Source organism: Podospora bellae-mahoneyi (genome assembly GCF_035222275.1).
Source record: "Podospora bellae-mahoneyi strain CBS 112042 chromosome 1 map unlocalized CBS112042p_1.2, whole genome shotgun sequence".
In the NCBI taxonomy this organism is placed as follows: Eukaryota; Fungi; Ascomycota; class Sordariomycetes; order Sordariales; family Podosporaceae; genus Podospora; species Podospora bellae-mahoneyi.
Window position 1 is genome coordinate 1 of NW_026946360.1, and position 21896 is coordinate 21896.

General features: G+C 47.7%; 8 protein-coding genes across 8 annotated transcripts; 5 read left to right on the plus strand and 3 right to left on the minus strand.

The window, feature by feature from the left end:
- Nucleotides 1–147: 147 nt before the first annotated feature.
- On the plus strand, nucleotides 148–821 carry QC761_0024560 (uncharacterized protein; the record flags this gene model as incomplete). The annotated part of the gene is given in 3 exon segments (XM_062872124.1): nucleotides 148–244; nucleotides 249–492; nucleotides 506–821. Coding segments are annotated over 3 exon segments (657 nt in total).
- A 133-nt stretch (nucleotides 822–954) lies between these two features.
- On the plus strand, nucleotides 955–2757 carry QC761_0024570 (uncharacterized protein; the record flags this gene model as incomplete). The annotated part of the gene is given in 8 exon segments (XM_062872125.1): nucleotides 955–1096; nucleotides 1194–1285; nucleotides 1385–1525; nucleotides 1612–1816; nucleotides 1898–2071; nucleotides 2188–2460; nucleotides 2529–2628; nucleotides 2646–2757. 8 exon segments carry the CDS (start codon nucleotides 955–957, stop codon nucleotides 2755–2757), a joined length of 1239 nt encoding a protein of 412 aa, XP_062735956.1.
- A 29-nt stretch (nucleotides 2758–2786) lies between these two features.
- On the plus strand, nucleotides 2787–3499 carry QC761_0024580 (uncharacterized protein; the record flags this gene model as incomplete). The annotated part of the gene is made up of 2 exons (XM_062872126.1): nucleotides 2787–2821; nucleotides 3112–3499. The coding sequence occupies 2 exons, from the start codon at nucleotides 2787–2789 to the stop codon at nucleotides 3497–3499; spliced, it is 423 nt and encodes a 140-aa protein (XP_062735957.1).
- Nucleotides 3500–3982: 483 nt separating this feature from the next.
- QC761_0024590 (uncharacterized protein) lies at nucleotides 3983–4823 on the plus strand (the record flags this gene model as incomplete). The annotated part of the gene is made up of 4 exons (XM_062872127.1): nucleotides 3983–4072; nucleotides 4189–4329; nucleotides 4509–4584; nucleotides 4708–4823. 4 exons carry the CDS (start codon nucleotides 3983–3985, stop codon nucleotides 4821–4823), a joined length of 423 nt encoding a protein of 140 aa, XP_062735958.1.
- Nucleotides 4824–5459: 636 nt separating this feature from the next.
- Nucleotides 5460–6911, plus strand: QC761_0024600 (uncharacterized protein; the record flags this gene model as incomplete). The annotated part of the gene is made up of 3 exons (XM_062872128.1): nucleotides 5460–5974; nucleotides 6033–6270; nucleotides 6324–6911. 3 exons carry the CDS (start codon nucleotides 5460–5462, stop codon nucleotides 6909–6911), a joined length of 1341 nt encoding a protein of 446 aa, XP_062735959.1.
- Nucleotides 6912–7680: 769 nt separating this feature from the next.
- QC761_0024610 (uncharacterized protein) lies at nucleotides 7681–8340 on the minus strand (the record flags this gene model as incomplete). The annotated part of the gene is made up of 3 exons (XM_062872129.1): nucleotides 7681–7806; nucleotides 7921–8200; nucleotides 8282–8340. 3 exons carry the CDS (start codon nucleotides 8338–8340, stop codon nucleotides 7681–7683), a joined length of 465 nt encoding a protein of 154 aa, XP_062735960.1.
- A 1181-nt stretch (nucleotides 8341–9521) lies between these two features.
- QC761_0024620 (uncharacterized protein) lies at nucleotides 9522–10491 on the minus strand (the record flags this gene model as incomplete). Its single annotated transcript, XM_062872130.1, is given in 3 exon segments — nucleotides 9522–9883; nucleotides 9974–10159; nucleotides 10167–10491. Coding segments are annotated over 3 exon segments (873 nt in total).
- A 3210-nt stretch (nucleotides 10492–13701) lies between these two features.
- QC761_0024630 (uncharacterized protein) lies at nucleotides 13702–14256 on the minus strand (the record flags this gene model as incomplete). The annotated part of the gene is made up of 2 exons (XM_062872131.1): nucleotides 13702–14128; nucleotides 14195–14256. The coding sequence occupies 2 exons, from the start codon at nucleotides 14254–14256 to the stop codon at nucleotides 13702–13704; spliced, it is 489 nt and encodes a 162-aa protein (XP_062735962.1).
- Nucleotides 14257–21896: the final 7640 nt, after the last annotated feature.

A 21896-nucleotide genomic window follows, 5' to 3' on the forward strand; every position in this document is an offset into this window, starting at 1 on the left:
TCCTGGCCGACGACGTTGACCTCCGGGTCGCCCGGCAGAATTCTTGAAGTACAAAGCCTCAGTCTTGGCGTGGTAACTTTGTGCTGAAGACCTCCCCATGCCTTGAGGTCTTTCGTTACGTACTCAGACGACCTCAGGGCGTAACAGATGTCTCGCATCATGGAAGATCCCGACGTCACAGTGAACGTGCACGCAGCAAAAGGAGGTATGGATTGGGTCGCAGGCTCTCTAAAAGCTCCGAATGGTAGTGCGTTACTACCCCCAACTCGATCTTGAAGAAGGCAGGTCTTTGGAGTTGGATGATGAGCCTTACGCGGTCATCGGTCATCATTTGAGCTCGAGGAAGGCCTTCGTAAGGGTACATGGGCGGCTGAAGCAAGCGCCGAATTCCATTCCGGAAGTCGCGTCAGAACCTGGGGCGGATGATGATGAGGACTTGAACGCCAGGCAGGAGAGCATCTTGGATTGCTCCTCGACTATCTCCACGCCAACGTTTACAGGACAGGATACCAGCTGAACGCAGCCTGCACCAGCGAAATCTTTGCAACTTCGGATGCTGTGGCTCTTGTTCAAGCCCGGCACCACTGTTTACATGGAATTTCGAGGTAACCTTGCGGCTCATGTGGTCCAATCGGTGGTGTCTGATACGCTATTCTTTCCGACCCGAAACAACGACTCACGCCATACACAAAATCAGGTTGTGGTCGCTAACATATGACGGGCGGTTTGTTGGCCGAAGCTCAACGGGGTGGTTCTTCCTCCATTTGGCGGGGAGCGCGCAATCACATCATGAAGGTCTTTCCGTGCGAATATTTCGATAAGAGCGACGGCGGGGAAAACAAAAGGCGGTTAGGAGAATGGTAAAAAAATAATTTTAACCTTTTGCTTGGGAAACAAGTACGTTACCGGGTGAGCTGTTCGATAAAGGCTCGCCAAGCCAGAGACAGCCTCAGGATGAGGAGGATCACGGCCCAAATCCCTCAAAGGGCCCGAATCGCGAACAGTTACCGCCGCCACCACCACCTTAAAACCGTGGATTCCCCGCCCATGGATCCGTTCATGCGAGGGCTTCACGAAAGTTACAAGACAAGGGCCGGTATGTGACTTATTGACTTCCTTCTTCCTGGCCTCGTTAGATCAATGCTAATTTAATTAATCGCAAACTATCTAGCTTGATGGCAGGGTCTACATAGACTCTGCGGTAATACACTCAATAATGGCCTGGGGCGGCACCGGAGATTGCAACCTGCTTTTGACATTGGACAGAACTTGGCTATGTGTGGCTGTGTGAAGGTAATTGCATTACTACCCTACATAGGTACCTGCTACTAGGTACCTTTCTGGTTCAACGTTGACAGAATGTATACAACGTAGCTTAAAACAGTTACAGAGGAGAAGACCCCATCCTCCGCCAGGCTTTCCTTATACGTCCTATGACTTGTTGGATCCCACCGCGTGGGATCTCAATCTCGGACCCTGGAGATCACGATCCCAACCACAGATACTTGCTCTGCGACTCCGCTCTGTACGGTATCGTTTGAAGTCCAGAACCTGGGGTACGTGGTGTGTGCTGAAGCTCTTGTATCTCATTAACATGTATCAATCACTCAGAGGCTTTTGACGTGGCCGCTGCTTCGAGCCGAATATCAACCGGGTGCTATTGATACATTGGTGATGCCAGCTCCCCGGAAACAGATGATGATCAAGGCCTGGTTCAGAGAATTTACCGACCCAAAAGACAGTTTAGCTACGTCTGGCGCCGACTTCATCGAAAACAAGGGGAGGTCAGATATTCCTACTTCATGGTGGCCCCGGCGTTGGGAAGACATATGTAAGTTGGGCCTCAGTTATTTCCGAGCTCACGAATAACAGCAGTAATATTTGTATCAGACCGCAGAATGTATTGCCGAATACGCGAATCGTCCACTGCTCGCTCACCTGTGGCGATATCGGCATCAACAGGAAATCAGAATGGAGCAGCAGCTCTCAAAGTGGTTCAGACTTGCTGAAAATGGGGGCTGTCGTATGCTGATTGACGAAGACCGACGTTTATCTCGACGACGCGTTGTTAGTATCTGAAACGCAATAGTCTTGTGTCGGGTATGCTCCATTTGCAATTTTATTTCACAATGCATCATGCTTTGATGGCATTTTATCGATGATAAAGCTAACAGAATTCTCGAAAAGTCTTCCTCCGTTGCATCGAATACTACAGGGGCATCTTGTTCTTGACCACCAATCGTGTAGGGCATTTTGATGATGCCTTCGTTTCCAGAATTCACGTTGTCATCAAGTATGATCCTCTCAGCGAAGACAACCGCCACCAAATCTGGACACAGTTCTTCGACAAACTCACCGACGAGCGTCAGGATTTCATCATCACTGGGCGTGCCAAACAGTACGTTTTGGAGGATGATATCATTAAAAAGCTCGAATGGAATGGCCGTGAAATCCGGAATGGTAAGTCCGGTTGATCCAGTTCACTGGCAACGTCATCGACAGGTGCTAACAAGACTTTCAATGAACAGCTTTTCAAACGGCAGTGGCCTGGCGGAATTCCGTTTCCTACAGAGAAGGTGACAAGTCCAAGCATGAAGGCCAACCCTGGACCAGAAAGACTTTGAGCAGGTGTGCGACATGACAAGGCAGTTCAAGGAGTATCTTCATGATCTCCACGGGCTCGATGAGGAGGGCAGGGCCTACAATGCCAGAGCGAGGGCAGGCAACCAGGACTGGGTAAGGAGTACCGCGAAGTAACACCAATATTCATTCATGATGGTCAAAACATGCCCCTCAAGGTCCGTTGGTCTGATGCAGTTATGTATGTCGTCAACAAATGTCACATGGTTTGGCATTATCATGTTGTCGCCACCGTCCAATTACTAAAGGCGAAAACACCCACATGTTCTGACGATCCCCCGCACCTTTTCCTCCCGCTCACTACCTATCTCAATTCCAACACGCACCTGGGTAAGAGACACACTCCAGCGTTACAGTCAACCACTTTCTCCCTCGTTCTAGTTTCTTAGCTTGCATCTATTATGCATGAACTGGAAGGTGCCCACGTGCCCGACTGAGCACATAAGTCGAATATGCCCTCCATGAGAACAGCAGACTTCCTCACTCTCACTACCAACTGCACGTTTTCCGCCAGAGTCATGGCCCTCCTGCGCAGATTAGGCGTCATCGTCGTGTGGGCGAGCACGGCGCTCACACCCCAGCCATCTCCTCCTCCTGTCTCCCACAACAACATGTCAAGGCAAACCTACACCTACAACGAACTCGCTGGCTTCGGTTCCATCCCTCTGACACAAGAGATAAATTCGGCGACACCATCAGCATCGGCTCCTCAACCGCGATCACCAACTGGAAAAAAGCGATCTGCCGGTGGCAAAACAAACAAACATACTACACCGGCACCCTCTACGGCCTCCCAGACCGAGGCTGGAACACCCAAGGCACCCAAAACACTATCCTCGCGTTCACACATTTGACGTAACATTCACCTCTGCCCCGGCATTATCTTAATCCCTCCCCTCCCATCTAACCTCCTTTTTAAATACAAATCTACCATCCTCCTCACCTCCCTGAGCGGTAAACCCCTGACCGGCCTCGATCTAACATTATCATTACCCTCCCCGGCTTCCCACCCTTCCCGCATCCACCTACCCCGGCGATGGCTTCGGTGGGTCTGGTCCTGGAGGCAAACGTATCGCTGTTGATGCGGAAGGGTTGGTCCTGAACGATGATGGGGCATTTTGGATAAGCGACAGTACGGTCCGTATATTTACCTCTTCTCCCCGAGCGGAAAGCTCCTTTCTGCCATTGCACCACCAGATACTTTGCTACCGTTAAGGAATGGGACCCCAATTTCAGCAGCGACAACCTCCCTATTTTGATTCTGGGAAACGACCTGTTCCTGCTAACCCGAGCCAGGGGAGGTCAAATAACCAGGGATTTGAGGGGTTGACTGCCAGTTCTGATGGGAAGGAGCTGTGGGTTATGTTGCAGAGCGCGGGGGAGGTTGGAGGTGGTGGGAATCTACTATAAGGAGGTATACGAGGTTATTAAGGTATAATATTAGTAAGAGAAAAGCAAAGGGAGAAGAAAGTAAAGTACTCCGGGGAGTAGGTTATACCTTCGCCTATATTTATTAATAGGCAAGGGAGGGCGAGGGTGGCGGCGTAGAGCGAGATTAAGTATATTAGTAAGAAGCAGCTGCTTGTCCTACCGAGGGATAGCGATATTAGTACTTACATTAATAGCCCGACGAGTGTGTATAGGTATATGGATGTAGTTAATATTGGGAGGGCGACGGATATAAGGGGGGTAAGGTATAATAGGTTTAATAACTCGATTGCGAGTTTAGGTTTATAGTTTAATTTCTAAGATAGGCTACTAAATACTAACGAGTTAAAAGCAAATGGAATCTTAAAGCTAGAGATAATACCTGCAACTCTGTGCCTATAGATTAACTTTAACCTTAATAATTAACGTAATAAGTTTAGTCTAAGGAACGGACCTCTAGCGTTGCCCACAACCAGTCTGCTAAACGAAAAATAGGAGAGTCTGGTGCTCGTTCCAGTGGACGATAGTAAGAAGGACGAGTACTTCTTAATTACTATCTCTAATAATGACTTCATTACTTAGAATGGTACGTATTTGCCTTGAATTAACAATTCTGAACGAAATACTGACAGATATCAGGATTCGTCAATAATGGCAAAATCCCATACAAGGACGCGAGTGGGTGCAGCTTGGACCAGCAGGCCTTGGTGTTCAGGGTGACGTTGCCGAAGAAGAGTAAGCCGTTGATTGGATAGGAAGATTCGATGCTAGTTTGATAGAACATAGTGTCGGAGAATACAGTGAACATTGTCTTTTCTTTGTTTGCAAGCTCATTCTTATTGTCCTTATTCAGGGGTTCAGGGGTTCAGGGTGATTCTCACAATGAGGGTTAGGGTTGAAGTGAGCTTTATCCGTGGCGCAGCGCCAGGCCGCCAGCATACCTATTCGCTATGGAAGCACAAGAACCGTGTAGGGAATACTCAGTTTGTTCATTGGATGGAGAGCGAACCCGGACAGAAAGGCTCAATGCTCTAACCTGGTCTGGCAAGCCTAGCTTGGCAGCACATGCGTTCTCATTTGACTACGGCCACTACTATCGCATCTCCATGTAAAATAGGTGACACGCTGATAGTGTCAAATTGGCTCCCTCATCTCGCTTCTCCTGCCATGCACACCAAGCTTGGTGCCAAGAACCAACCCTTGAAGCTTGTCTGCATAATCCTTGCCAAGGTCCAATAAGAAGGCTGAGCTGACTTGTTGGTTGGTTGGGTTGTCTTGCCCAAGAACAGTTCAGGTGTTCGTCTTAAAATGCGCCAGAAGGCCACACTCGACTGCAATCGTCGTGACCCTTTCACTCCTGGGGTCAGTGCTTCAACGAGCGGCTTTTCACTATGGCACGAATACACCTGCTTGTCCGGTTGGCGGCGACAGCCATCCTGTATCCGATAGCAGCGGCGAGGTTCTGGACTGTTACAAAAATATATGTCTTAAACCCAGTTGCCTTCCCTTCTGGTTGCGACCAGTCTGGCGCAACGAATCAACCATGCACCACAACGCGACTTGGAGATCCTTTCCTGGCCACACATACAACCCAGCCACCCGACGCAACACCGATAACAACCTCGAAAAACACCTACGACGGCTGGGATCTGGAGGTAATCGAGTATTACTACCCCGCCGGCGCGCTCCCCCGCTCCGAGCTGCAGGCAGACGCCGGCGACTACCATTACACTTACTCGTACGGGCACACCACCAAGTGGCTTGTCGACTTGACATTTACCGTCCCGACCCCCTGCCCGACCCCCTCGCAATCATATACCACAAAGGTCAATCTCGAGTATCTGCAATATCTTCCGCCAGACCTCACACCTCTTCTAAGTTCAAAGGCCACCCTTGAAAAACGGAGGTTATCACGTCCACAAGAACTATTGTTACTTGGACTACTGCCGGCAGCTATGTGACAGTCACCGAGACCTCTCCTACTACACATCTGCGACGCTGCACGTCAAAGCAACCGACGTCGCGCCAGCACCAATCCAGATGCTGAGAGAGCGGGTTTCGATGGACTACTACCTTGAACGATGTTCCCTCCCGGGCGAAGAGGATCACCGGATCGAGAATTGTCCGCACCAGGCTTTCGGACGCTGCAGCAAGATCCCAGAAGGGCCCGCCGTTATCCTTGCCATCGTCGGGACCCTCTTTGTTCTAGGTTTTATCGAGAATCTTTTTGGTTCAGGAGGTTGATGCTGGGCCAGTGGGCTCTTCGGTGCGGGACGGTGTGCTGGTGGTTCGTCGCCACGTTGCTCATGATCTTTGTCACCAGATACGAAGTCGGCAGGGATCCTGAGGACCAGGAGGAACTGAGGAGGCAGTGGAAGGAGATGTCATTTTGGTTGAAGATGAAGCTGTGGCTTCAGTGGGGGTTTCGGCTTAAGTATCCTGAGCGTTGGCTGGGGCCTAGAAAGCCGGTTAGTGGAGGCGAACGTATTGAGATGGGGATAGATGGAGGAGGGAACGGAGGCGGGAACGGAAGCGGTAGCGGTGGTGGTACTGGGGGGCTCGGGCGAGAGAGCAGGTGGAACACGATGATACACCTTTGCCACCTTATCCTGGCCCCTCCTTCTTCAAGTGTCAGCGATGGGCATTCGATGAACAGCGGGACGACAGCTGCTACTCGGAAGCCGGTGTTAGGCAATCCAAATGCAGTACTTGGATCTGGGCTGGGTTCTAACACTGTGGTCATTGGGTCGAGGATGAGTCCAGGTCAGCAACAAACAGCTGCTTCTCCACGGCGACAAGACACGGACGAGGGTACCGCGGATGGTGGCATCAGGGCTATTTAAACTTTGTGCGTCTTCTCCTGATTTAGCGGATCATTGGAACGTCAAACTATTAATGCTTCTTTTTTTGAGGAGATTTTGATTTCATGGTAGATACCCCTTTCCTTCGAACTGACATAATCATGTTTTCCCACCCAACGATTCTTACTCCAAGATGTGAGAGTGGAGTCAACGTGTCCATGATGTGTTCCATGTCCAGCTCGCTCCAATAAAGTCGAGGGCAGAATCCAAACTGAGCTGCGGACTGCGCAACACCATGGCTTCATTACAGGTTCCTTGAATGCCAGTTGTTACCAAAGGTCAACTCACTTCTTGGCTCCGGGAAGCAAGGTGATTGGTGCGTGTCTGGCGATACGAAAGTAGGGCCTTGTCAGTGGCTGACTGGGCATGTCTCGAACGGCTGAATGTTTCAGGGGGCCCGCAAGGCGACACATGATGACACTGCAAAGTATTAACGTGCACTCAAGTCACTACGAGGTAGGTATATCTGTTCAGTAAACAGCATAATTCAGCTGGAACTTCCTATCAGACATGGATCAATGCGACTTTATTCTCATTACCACAAGTGCTGGCATCTATCGATTGTTCCTATTTTCAAAACCGAGTCGTATATTTGTACCGCCAACCAGTTCTCTCCTTTGCTCTTCTTCATTGCTTCACCCTGTATCTTCCGAGATCCCCACAAACGCCACACACGTACTCAGGCAAGGTAAGTACTCAAGGAAACTCGAAGGGGCTGATCCTGAGGGTACGCCATTCCCCTTTGCTCGCATCATATGATGAAGTAGACTGGGCGCGCAGCCGGCATTTCGTATGGCTGAACCGATGTGGCCTGGTTGGAAATCATGGTCGCGGTCTGTCCCCCTTGCTGATACCAAATGTTGACAGTCTCAATGGGCTGGTATTCTCCGTGGAGCCCTTCAGCAGCTTGTTCTTGCCAACCCAGATCTTTCGATTAATTGTCAGCAAAGATTGAAGTGGAAACACAAGAAGGGCAAAACAGAAAACCTACCGGAGTCCACTTCTTTTGGAAGAGGGTCTTGTACATAACAATGATATGAACCGCAACTGCGTAGTCATTGGAAGCGACGTTCAGAGAGTCGGACTTCGCATTGGGATTGTCCTGCTTGGCGGACCAATCACCGTTCTGGTCCAGGGTGTAAGAAGCGCCCAGGTCACACTTCTGCCAACTGCCGGTGTATGTGACGGCCGAGCCAGGGAGGGTATCTCGGTGGCCCAGTTGAGTCCGTATGTCGTAGTCCACTGAACGTTCATGTAAGGGAGGCAGGATCCTGGAAGCATACACCACATTGAACTAGAACTTGCCTCCAGTTTGCAACAGCTTTGGCAACCTGAAGAAAGTACTCATTCACGCGCAGCTTGTCGCAGTCCTCCTGGACTGGTCGACCTCGGCGATGTAACGAGTTGACATGATAGGCAAGTGTATATATTCTTCTGCGGTACAAAGGTCGAAACGGGGGAAAGGGCTTATTATGTCTTCTGGGGTCTGATGGACGCCCGGGTCTGGCGCTGCGGGAAGGGGGTCTTTATAGACATCTATGTGACGCATTTCCTCTCTCCATGTAAGCGTTCTTCGTTAGGTCTAGACTAGCCTTCGCCTCGCTTGACAAGTGCCTGAGACGTACCTGCCGTTCACTACCACCAAGCTCCAACATGACTTTGGTGAGTTAGACACTTGATGGCAATCCCCATCCGGACATCGAATCATTGGATTTCACAAAACCTGTGGCTGGCTGGTCAAAAGAAGAATGCAGGCCTTGCGTCTCACAGTCAGGTCTGTAACCGAAAGGATTCGCCGGATCGTGATTCAGCCCGCCTCGTTGCATGGAAGCACAAGGTGAGCTCTCTTGTCACTGAACGACCTTTTTTCCGCTTCAGATTCGACGGCAGCACCTTTCAATATCTCTTCGACGGGATAGCTTGATCGAGGTTGTGCCAGACTCTGCTAATATTCTGTAGCCTGTCAAGCGGCACTCAACTTCAGCTTCCGTCCTTCAAGCAGGAATCAGAAGACCCAAAACAGACACATCACCAGTAGGACAAGGGTTTACTTATTGTACTACTGTGCTTTGGGAAGACGCTGTTGGTCCATTCCCCTGTATACAGCCCACCCCAATTGAGGTGCGGATTGGCGGGTCATCCACGGCACATTGGGTCTACAGATTTTTGACGCATTGACAATGTGGCTTTTTGGTCAACAACTGTCAGATCGAATCAGTGGCAAAAGACGTTTTCCCATCAAGCAACGAAAGACTGCATCCGCTTATCAATACAAAGTTAGGGACGGAAAAATGGGCTTAACAATGGGCATACAACAGACCCTCCCCTACCCGTCCCCTGACTCTATCTTTTGTTTTGAAAAGATTTACGTCCTTGACTCCTCTCTGCAGAACTTGACGCAAGCTGCGCAAGGAGACCACCTAGGTAACCTCTCTTTTCTCACAACACCTTACACAGGTATGTGACACACATGTTCGCCGTGGATGACTCTCTGTGTTTCACTGTTTTATCTAATGGACTATATCAGCAACGCAGATCGTGTCTCAACTGTCCTCTCGGGAATGCCGTGGCCAAACAACAATGTTGCCGGAGTCATGGTGGGTGAAGCGGTCGCTTAACGGGGTTGGAACTTTGTCTTGAGCTTTGTGTTTGACTGCCCGACATATCTCGTGGTGCCAGAGCAGGAATGCCACCTCGGCGATTCGATCTGGCGATACTGAAGGTTGCCGTCGCGGACACCATTTCTTTGATGTGGTTCTGCTGGCGACGGAAGGCAGGGGCGTTCTTGGAGGTGCAGCCGTTGGTCTGGAAGCCACTTGTCGCGGAGCTGACGGCCCATTGAGATGGAAGGACGTTGTCGGCGGCGCCGTGCATGCCGGGTAGGCGACAGGGGAGTTGCCGCCGCTGCGCGGATAGCTGGGCGCCGGCGATGACGGCTACGGCCTTGAAGACGTCTGGTAGAGGAATCAAAGTTAGCAGGACTGGAATCTTGGGCTATGGCGTTTTTGTCAGACCGGGATAGGGTAAGGTAGGTATGTACGTACCGGGACGAGAGCAGGCTGCGCTGTGGCTCATGGCACCGCCGTAGCTCCAGCCGGTGGCGAAGAACTCGCCCTCGTTCACGCAGAGGTCGTTCTTGAGCATGGCAACGATCTGGTCGGTGAAGGTGATGTCCTCGCCACCGTTGTTGGCCAGCCGGCGTTCAAGCCGTTGGGGCGACAAAGATGGTGCTGTCACCGGCCAGCTGACGGAGGCCGTAGAAGCCACCGCTGGCAACATCGTTCATGGAGCCATCACGCCAATGGTAGCCAATGACGACGCGGTGCTGCTTGTTGCGGTCGTAGTTGTTGGGCAGCTGGAGGATGTACTGTCTCTGCCTGCCGTTGACGGTCATGGACTTGGTGCCCGGGACGGGGGCGCCTTGCCGCAGCCGAGGACTGGGCCTCGACCGCCTGGACGGCGTGAGGAGGGCGAGGGTGAGGGTGCCGAGGGTGATCATGTTGACTGGAGGGAACGGGGTTGATGTGCCGAAGAAGAGTGGGAACTCGTCAAGACCAGACATGCTGGCGGTCTCTTCCTTTTATCTGCACCCTCCCCCTCCGCCTCTGTACGTGCCATGGCCTTTTCGCTTGAACCTGAATTTTGAACGGAACATTGCCGGCTCGTCCGCCGTGATGGATGAAGCAAGATATCAAGATCAAAGGTAATTACTTAAGCCCGGAGCTTGCTAAGGTCAGGCCAAGTTTGAGAGAGAAAGTCGGGCAGGGAGTCGTTGCAACGACAATGTTACGCTGCAATGTGGGGGTGCATAAAGCAGATAAGGATTGCCCATGAAGCGCTCCAATCGGTAGCATCTGTGCTGTTTTCTGGACGGATGTTCGCCGAGATGCTGAAGCATTCGCGGCTACCGGAAGCGGCGTGCGGCTCATGAGTGCTCCTTCAATCGTGTAACGCTCAGTGCTTCGGCATTGAGATTTCAGTAGCGGATCCAGAGGTTTTGCCTTGTTTCCGAAGGCCTCGTACCTTATGTTAACAGCATGTAATTACAGCTAAAATAGGGCATGAGGGCTGATATTCGTAGGGCTACCTCAACTTGAGGTTAGCTTTAGTCCCGAGACCATGATAGAAAAGACTTGGAAACATCTCGAACCCGGAACTGGTAAAAGACATTTTGCTTTAGATCAGCAAAAGCACACTGGTACTGTCATTGGAGTAATCTCATCTGCCTACCGCGAAATAGCTATTTGATAAAGAGATAAATCTTGCACAACATTACCATGTCGCGTGCGCTCGTGGGATTTACATCCAGCTAAATAGATAGAGGTATATACGGAAACCTCCTCTCTTGACGCTTTCAAGAATTAGCGTGTAAGGCCATGTTGATACCGACAGGAGCACCGCAACGCTGCTCAGGGCTGTGTTTGTTGTGGCTCCATCACTGGCACAACAGGCTGATGAGGTCCAGCAACCACTTGGCCAGGCTGGCCGGTTGGCATCGATCCGTGGGAATAAGCGGTAGCTTGCCAGCCCGGAGGCGGCTGCATAGAGGCTTGTGTTTGTGTTTGGGAGGGGCCAGCCATAGTTGAAGCCTGATGAGGTTGCTGATAGGCGGTGCTGCCGGTCTGAACACCCTGCGGGTAAGCACTTGTGAGGGTGTAGTGAGGATATGGCTGCCCAGGCAGAGGTTGCGATGACTGTTGACCGGTCATCATATGGTTGGGGTAACTCTGAAACAAAGGTATCTGGCTCGAGGCTGCCGGGTAGCCAGGTGACTGGCTTGAAATCGTCGGACTAGGATTCTGTGGCGGTTGTGGCATGGGGGGCCAGAGGCCTTGTGCCGTGGTGTGAGTGGGCATGATTGGGGTCTGGCCCAGCCCACCTGAAAACGATGGCTAACGCTGCCCGCCTCCCTTTTCCATCGACTTCTTATGCTCCCGTGCTCGAATCATCATCTGTTTTGCCCTTCTGTCGGCATATTTGTCGAAAACATCCTCCAGGTACGTGATAAAGCCGAGGTAAGCCTTGGATACAGTTTCCAAGTGCTCAAGCTTCAGGGAAATTTTGGCGTTAGCGTCCACCACTATGGTATGATCACCCCCTTGGGCTGAGAACTCAGCCAGCGCAAGTGCGGTATTGCAGGCGTTCCGAATTTGCCTGCCATTCCAGCGCATGTGTTCGTTGTTCGTCCAGTACCCAGCTGCATACTCCAATATGGCCCTTGTGTCAATGCTGAGATCTCGGTTTCTGCTTTTGAACCGATCCCGGATCAGATCCAGGTTCAGCTCAAATATCTTGAGCGTTGACGAAAGGTCCAGCTGCGGGTAGTGTAGACTTATATGGATTCTAGACCCGAAGGCTTCGTCAAAGTCGCCAATCCGGTTGGTGGTCAGGAATAGAATACCTGTATAGTCACACCCGACAAATGTTTTGGGGCAGTCCGTATTGGTCTCAAATGGATGGTTCCCGAGGTGCTGGGACACCTCAGCCAATCATTGGGCCAGAGATGGAAAGACCCATAAGTCCCATGTGACCAATCAGGAAGTGCTCAGTCTGATCAGTGGCCAAGACCACTGAGCACACTGAGCACATCGATCACGAAAAGTTGCTCAGTCTGCTCAGCGGCTTCGACCCACTGGATACTACACATCGTCGTGACACCCCTGCATTACTACTATCCGGCTGCGTTTCTTGCACTCCCTCCCCATCCACGGTCTTCTGATCCAATAGATCCTGTGCCTCTTGTACAGCAAGTGACCCTCAAGCCTTGCGCGTGTTTTTGGCTCTCCGGCGCTTGCTTAGTGTCTCATTGGCCTTGCGGGTGAAGTGATCTCTGCACGAAGGAGAGCCACCTGGTGCATCACAGCCATTGTGTTACAACCTGCACCGGGGTGGATACAGACTGCAAAGCAGTACGCCAGAGGTGAATGTGACAGGATGATCGAAGGTTGTGGCAAGCGTCTCAGACAAGGGGTTCACTGTCAACAACAGGTCGTTCTAACAAAGAGCTACTGAGAGTAGATTGTAGACAAATGAACTTGGCTGCTTGCGTGAGGAATCAGATTCCTCAACACGGGAGCGCCCGGCGCTCCCCTCTATTTATATAAAGCTATCTACATACGTTTCTGAAGTATCTTTATACCTTGCTCAGTGTGCTCAGTGGTCTTGGCGGCTGAGCAGACTGAGTAACTTTTCGTGATCGATGTGCTCAGTGTGCTCAGTGGTCTTGGCCACTGATCAGACTGAGCACTTCCTGATTGGTCACATGGGACTTATGGGTCTTTCCATCTCTGGCCCAATGATTACTCTTGTGCGCCTCAGGTATCGTCATTGTCTGGTTGCTGAGACGGAATCGCAACAGCGCCAAGACACCCAAAGTTGGCATGGCTCCTATCCCGAAGCCTCTTGAAACACAATCACCAGATCATAAGACAGTAGCCTGGACACATTACAGCCACGCTGGCTGGGGCCCGCAGGAGTTACCAGCATACCACGGCAACGGATCCAACACGGGTCCAGTGGAGCTTCCCGCCATAATGTATCACAGCAGAGAGAGTAAACGCCACAGCTGGTATTGATTGAGAGACTCAGTGTAGATCGCCATTTCATTCAAGACAGATATTTTATATATTAGCAGATCGAAGCATCTAGATAATGATAATCAAAAGCGCTGGAAAATCTCATAGATGCACACCCCGACCACCACCTTTTCATAGGAGTCAAATAACTTCCCACCAAAACGATAGCACCTATCTTCAAATACCACATAGGTAGCCTACCCCTTCGCCACCCTCCTCCACCAAATCTCCGACCTCGCACCCACCTGCGTCGTGATAACAGCAATCGACAAGTACACCTCCCCATCCCGCTCCACAACCGTATAATTCCTCCTCTGAACCACTCCCACCATACTCGGCATACTCCCCGTCACCACCGGACCATGCAACACCTGTCCACTAAACTTCGTCAACGGAACCGACGTGTTAAGACCAAACGGCCCCGAATACGACAGCGAGCTCTTAGCGATCAACGCCCAATCCTCAACGCTCCCCTGCTCACCTGGCGGCCAGGTCAAGTTAGGCGGCCGCTTCTCCGGCTCCATCGAGTTCATCACCGCAGACATGTACCCGTAGCGCGTGTATGTCAGCAAGCCGGCTGGGGTTGTGCCCCAGGGGTCGGGGACTTGGGTGCCGTTTCGCCATCTGGATCGGTTGGTCAATGCTGTGTTGCTTACTATGGGACATGACGTTGGCTGGGGAGGTGCTTACTGCGTATTGTTGAGGAGGGAGTACGTTCCCGCGAGGAAGTTGATGATTTCCTGTGTTTTCATCCTTGCGTCGGGTTCAAGAATGCGAAAGAAAACCCAGGAAATGGAACTGGTAATATCCGTCTCGGGGAGAGCTATCGCTCGCCAGCCATCCAAATCCCATCGTGGCCATGTCCTTTTTATTCTGTCTCGCTCTTCCTTTCTCCTCTCTTAGGTACCATCGGTAAGAGCGCGTGGCTGCGGCGAGGAGGGCAGAATAAGCTTACCGTACCAGACAAATCTTTGGTTTGGTGGACTCTCACAAGCCGATGTGGGCAGGGTGAAATTGCGAAAGCTTATATGTAAAGGACAAAGACTTCCACCATTTTCAAGGATGTTTTAGTGTGCAACCTGAACTTCGAAGGGCTTCTTGGAAGGACCTCCTGCGCCACGTTGTTGATTGCACAAACTGGCTGATGGACTTAACGCCACCCAGGGGCAGTAACGATTCAGCGAATCAGCTGTCACACATCAACCCCCACGGTTCCGAAGAGGTTGCACATCGGTTAAGAAAGTTGAAGGAGTGAGTCAGCACACTAGGTAGATCGCGGGATCCCAGCCCTATATCGCTCCAAACAACCAATGAAGGCATCCTGATACCGGCATAAGGCCGTTGGTTGGTGGCAGAGACATAAAGATATATTAAATGGGGTCTGGATTGCAGGCTTGCTCCACATGTAGATACCGGACGCTCAGGATATCCTACCTATTCAAATAGCCGTTACTCTCCTGGTCCCTTTTCTTCTTAGGAAGTACCAGCCTCCGCAATGTAAGATGCACATTTTATTACCATTCGAATAGTTCTGAACACCATGTCTGGACAGGACGTGGAAACCCAGCATCATTATCACCCAGAGAAGATCAAGTGGACTCAGCTCGGGTTCTGGATCCTCGCGGGAATATGGTTCTTTGTGTTATTTACACTCGTCATCCTGTTGGGTGTATGGGGTGGATTACCAGCAACAGGAGCGGCATGCAAACCAGACGGGACATTCAGTCCCTTTTCTGATGATTATACCTGGTGGTCACGAGCAAGTTTCTTTGAAGTTACGTTAAAAGCGAGGCCGATGTCCTTCGCGGAAGTAAAGGCCATAGATTTGGCTTGGGATCTTGTCAGTCTTCCTTTCATTTCAACATATCGCGAGACTTGGCTGAAGGTGTTCTAGGTCATCGGGCGAGCTGGACAAGCCCTTCTCACCTGGGTTTCATGGAAGGCGTTTGCCAATTACATCGCGGTCGTGATTCAGAAGCGGCCGGTAACCATTTCGGCATACTACATGACGTTCGTGAAACAGGAGACCTCGTTGATCACCATTTATCATTTGACTCGCGAATTTAGCTCTCAAAACATTTTAGGATCCAAAGCAGTGATGGCATTCGTGGTCTTTACGCTCAACTTCATTCTGGTTTTCCCAACCATGGCAAGCGCCATGACAGGATACTCCGGTAGTACTGAAGCGTTCGTACAGAACTCGAATCGGGAAGATTACATCAAGTACTCAACCTTTTCCTTAGTCGAGTATGTGATTCATGATGGAGATAGGATCGGCTTGACCAAAGATTACATCATGTCATACCGGGCGCCGGAAACACTTGGTAAGCCTCGCTTCATGTTGGTACTGCTAAAGATTGATGGACTAACACACCATGATTCACCAAAAGGAGGACCTCTCATAAGTCAATACGACCATATGCCATTTTGGGATCTTCACAACCTCCATGGTGATAAGTTCCAGTTGCAGGTTGAAGTTTGGAAGTGTAAGTCTAGCCTCATTTTCTCTTCTGTGAACAGTGTGATGGCACGTACATTGGCACTCACTCGGGCGAGAATAGATGTACGCCAATACGGCTTTTTCAGTCGCTTCAACGGCAGCAGCAAATGGGGAGACTTGGATGAGCTACCTACACCAGCCCTCAACATCTCAGCCTTCTATCTTCCCCGCCTGACTGGCATCTCAACTTTCTATGATCCAGATATGGCTGGCAATGCTGTGGCCGAACCCGACAATGCTATGGATGAACCTGCCATAGCCGTGGCTTATGGCTATGATTGGCAAGATCCTTTGACAAAGGAATATCCGTTCCGCAACAAGTCAAAGACGACCTTTGCCTCTGGCAATAGAATCTTTACCCTGGACTACGTCTTGGAAAACGGCATCTGCCAACCCATCTCCGATGTATGTGTGATATTCGTATTTCTTCACGAGCAGTAACTAACGACACGCAGAAATACCAGTGGGGATTTTCATACCTTCAGCTATATATTGTCATCAATTCTTTGCTGCTCTGGTCAACTGGAATCTACCTCCTCTGGCTCAAAGCACAATTCAACTTGCCGCTGGCACAATATGACCAGGTCCCACAGGAATGGGAGTGTGTATTGCACATGTCGCGCGAATTGCGAAAACAACTTAAAAAGTCAGGGATAAGATCCGTCAACCGACTTACACATCTACAGCTCAAAGACAACGTCACGGCTCATCTCCAGGGAGGACAGATATCATTTGGTGCCGAGTTTGAAACCGACGTGATCATTACCCTGAGAATGGGGATCTGGAGATGGCTTCAAGTTAACAGGCTATGGGCTTGCACTTTTATGCTTCAGGTTTCGAGTGTGGTTGCGAGCATTCTCATGCACCTGCTCTGGCGACATTCACCCTGTCTTCTCGCCCTGACTTGTGTATCCTGCTTTTTCGTGTATCTCGTTTTGTTGATTGGGAGATCTAAATTATTGATAGTTATTTTACCGCTGGCATGGCTGGGGATAGGGTTGGAGTTTTCGAGGCTTGTATCGCTGAGGTGAAACTTGGCAGAAATGGAATGACTTTAACTATTGTAGCTTCTGGATCTCCTGGCGACATCACACTAGAAATGAGCGGGTCTTGATTATTTATCCATGCTAATCGCATTTGCAAACGTACCTATGTCCGCAGGGTCCGCTTGCTAGTATCAATCGCTACAAAGGTGGGTGTCTCTCTGTTCTACCACGCGGTAGACGCTGGACCGGGTCTAGTGCGTTTCCAGCTAGGTACCTTTTAGCATCTCAACGCAAAGCTTCAAATGTGTTGGGGCCGACTCGCCGCTTGAGCTTTTGCCAGTGTGTGGCATGTCACAACCCATTCTAGTAGGCAACCAAAGATAGATCTTCGTTGATCCAAGTCAATTACATTACCTGACTAAACTAAACTTGAAAAGCACTCGTGCAAACCACCTCCCTACAGGTACTGCTACCCCAACTGTTCTGCGGACAGATGGTCTGAATGGAGGGTAGCAGCGGGGAGGATGGCCCACAAGAGTACCCGCGTTCTCGACTACGGCTCCCTCCAGTCGAAACTAGCATTCGTCTGCGCGAATGTTCCGGCACTATGCTGACATCCTCCATTTCGGCATAGAGGGACACATGCCATGTTTCGATGCAATGGTGCTTCCCAGGACCACTCCACAACACGACGTCGAACATGGAATATGCCCCCAAGGCTGAAATGTTAAGAAATCCTAACCAAGGGGACAACCGCCGCTTGCAATGAGACGCAGCTTGTGCCGGAACATTCGCGCTCGCTTATGCCTCCAGAGAGCCATAGTCGAGAACGCGTGGTTGTCCCCCTTCCCGCCGAGCACCAGCAGTGCCCAGCGTAACCCATGTATATCCAAGTCCATCCCTTCATTGCTCCATTTGACCCCTCTATTATTACACCTCCGTGACCCCATCTATCGCTCCCGCTATCAACCCCTCCATGAGCCGTCCTCAGATGCCGTTGGTAGTTATACTTCCTCGTGAAGCCTTGGACGCACCACGTGCACCAAATCGTCTTCTTGCCACCGTGCTCGATCGTCCCGAGATGCTTTTCAAGATTCGATCGTAGCTTGAACCGCCGATGACAGCCGTCAATTTGGCATTTCCACGGCTTGCTGTCGGATCCCTTGCGTCGTTTGGCGGTGGATTTGCGCTTAGACGATCCCGAGGCGTTGTCACCATATGAGTGTCCCTGAACAGTCTTCGGCGGAGTTATTGACCCGAAGCTTCCCGCATCTGAAAAACTCCCGGTTGACGGGGAGGCAGAGGCCGAGACACCAGCTGACGTTGCTATCGATTGGCTGTTGCTGGCTTCGGTCCCCTGGCCGAGCAAGAGATCTAGCTCCGAGATCTCAGGAAAGGCGAGGGCGAGACTGTCATCACCCGGGCTCGTCCAGTCAGGTGTCTGTAACACTGCCGTGCCTGCTGGCCCCCCAGCAAACGGTATCGTCTGTAGAGCAACTGTATGCCAGGGTTGCAAGGGCTGGCATGGCAATACGTTGTAGTAGTTCCAAGATGCCATGTCCAATGGCTGCGGCTCCAACGAGGTAAAAAAACACGTCTGAACGTCGAGAGGCCCTCCGCTTCCACCCACTCCCCATCCGCTGCCCACTACTCCCAATCCCAATGTATCCAACCCAACACCACTACTGTTCCCCCCCTCCACAAAGCGACCTGGATGGGAGACATCTTCAGAGAGAGGAGGCAAGTCAGACGACGCATGGATATCCAAGGGTCCCGGAAACAAGAATAAGCCGGCATCGTCCCAACTGCGCTCCTCGCCTTCAGAGAACTCCGCAACTTGATCACTATACCATTGGTGCGAGATTTGTTGAACGCGGGGACTCGGCGCGTCCCCGCCGGCGCGGGATTAAATCAATTGACAGTGACCTGTACACGATCTCCATTAGTTATGGCCACCCATGCAACACCAGACATGGTCTTGAACACATACCGTAGCAAAGCCCAGTAGGCCAGACCTCCAAGACCCCAAGGGGCTGATGATGTATCCGAAACCTCGAGCTGTGTTGTCTCCTAAGTTGAGAGTTTGGTCGGACAAAGAGCGGACTTAAGTACCTAGACAACCCCTCTTCATTCAAAAAGCGGGACGAGTTTCGTTGGGAGTTGGGTAGGTGTCGACCCTCTGGGAGGCATACCTGGCATGCATAGATGCCTCTTTTTCTGCAGTTTTCTATTGGCTTTCACCCCACATGATGCTTCTCCCAGTGCCAGGTGTCTCCAATCAGATCCGCCTTTTAAACTGCCTGCCTCATGGGGCGTCAACATCGATGCATGACTGGCGAGCACGCACGGATGCAAATATGCCTCTGATATGCGGACAGACAAGAGGCAACAGGAGGCATCAGCTCGAACACATCTCTTCTTCTCATTCGTGTCTAATGCAAGATAATGGAAATGGCAGTTAAAGATACCTCGTTTCATTCAATTGGTCAAGACCAAAACAAAACACCTGGCGGACAACACAGAGTGATGACGTCATACTACCTCTCCATCATCGATCTGCTCTGGAGGGAAGGGAAAATAGTGGACCGCTCTCTTTAGCATGGTGTTACAACCTGCACCAGGATAATCGAAGGTTGTGACAAGCGTTTTAGATAAGGGGTTTACGATTAATAATAGGTCGTTCTAATAAAGAGTTATTGAAAGTAAATTATAAATAAATAAACTTAATTACTTATATAAAGAATTACATTCTTTAATATATTTTAAAATATTTTTATACTTTATTTAATATATTTAATAGTCTTCATAATTAAATAATTTAAATAACTTTTTATAATTAATACATTTAATATATTTAATAATTTTAATTATTAATTAAATTAAATATTTTTCAATTAATTATATAAAGACTTACAGGTTTTTTATTTTAATTTCATAATTCATTAAAGTATTTTAATATTTTAAAAACTAGTTATTAATTTTTATATACAATTATTATATTTAAAGTATAATATATAATATTTATTTTTCTTACTTATTGTTAATAAATTTATTATATTAATATGAAAAATAAAAGCTTAGTGATATATAAAAGTTAAAACTTTTAAGTTTAAAAGAAATTATATTAATTAATATATTATTTTATTATTATATTTTTAATTATTATTAATATTTAACATAAAATAGAGAAGTTAAAATTTTATAAATATTGAAGTAAGAATTATTTATAAATAAATACTTTAGTTTAAAAAAATAATAAAATTTAAATTATTACTTAAAAAACTTAAGCAATATATATTTAACCTTTTATTTTTATTATTTCAAAATAAAAAGTTTAAATTGTTTATATATTCTCATTATATTTTTAATTACTTTTTAATAAAGAAGTTAATAAAGAATGATTTTTATTATATAAAAATATTATTTCTTATTTAATATTATAATTAGTATTAATATTAAAGAATAATAAAAATAAGTGTTATTAATTTTAAAAAGTATTAAATAAATTAATTAAAGCTTTTTTAGTTTTATGATTTTTAATTTAATAAATATATTTTTATATAATAAGTTTAAGTCTTTATTTCTTTATTTTTTATAAAGTTAAAAGAACAAAATAATGATTTTAACATTATATTAATATTATTATTAATAGGGTTATTAAATTATATCATATTAATTATTTCAAAAACTTAATTTGAAACTTAATAATATCAAAAACATTATTATTATTATTAAAAGAAATTTTATTATAAAATAATATTGTCATAGTTAACCCAACGGCAGGCCGCGCAGTATGTGGGGCGCGGGGCGTCCCCAGCCAATCATTAAGGAAACCAGGAGGCAGCCAATCAAGGCTGGCCAGAAGTACTACGGCGCCAAGAGACCTGAGCAGTCTGCAGGATGCAAGATACTACGGGTAATCGAAGGCATAGCACGATAAGCACTTCGCAGAATGCAAAGTGCTAGGAGTAATCGGGGCTATAGCAAGGCGAGTACCTCAGGGCCCCGAGGTCTATATATACGGAGGAACTGGCTAATATAGATAGATAGTTCCGTAGTATATAATTTAAATTATATTTACGGTATTTTATATTTATATTAAAATATTTTATTATATACTATCTAGCTATACCGAACCAGGATTATTTAAAAGTAGCCTTTAACCGGTATCCCTTTTAAAGGTTTTAAATAAAGGTTCGTTATACGTTATATACTTACTTTAACTTTATTACGGATAAATTAAAAAACGTTTTTTATTATTATAACCGGACTTAAAACGTTTAAATAAAAAGCGTCCCGCCTAACCTAAATAATAAAGGACCTACTATTATTAATACTTAACTTATTATAAAATAAATAATATAATATTTTTAAAAAACTTAAAAATAAAACTTAATAAACTCGGGAGTAAATTATTATTATATTAATTTTACTTAAGGTAATACCTAAGTTCTTAATACCGGAACGTTATAAAAAAAAAAAGTAAAGTTTAAAGGATTTTTAATTTAACTTAAAACCTATTTTCGTTAATATTTAAATTAATTTATTAACGAAAAATCGAAAATTATTTTCGCGGCTATTAAACTTAAAAATAAAACTCTCGCGTAATTCAAACCTATCCTCGATAATTATTACGAGGAAAAACCGTTTAATTAAAAAAAAATTATTATAAAATACTTCGAAAATTACTATATTTTTAAAACTAAGTTTAAAGAAGTATTTAAAGAATATAATAAAGCAAAACGCGTATAGGAAAGGCTTATAAATTTATATTAAATACGCTTAACGGTTAATTATATAACTTTATTTAAAATTAATAACCTATATAATACTATTAACGATAAAAAATTAATATAGCTTTTCTATAATAATTTTAAGGAAAAGGTAAAAAATAAATTATATAAAA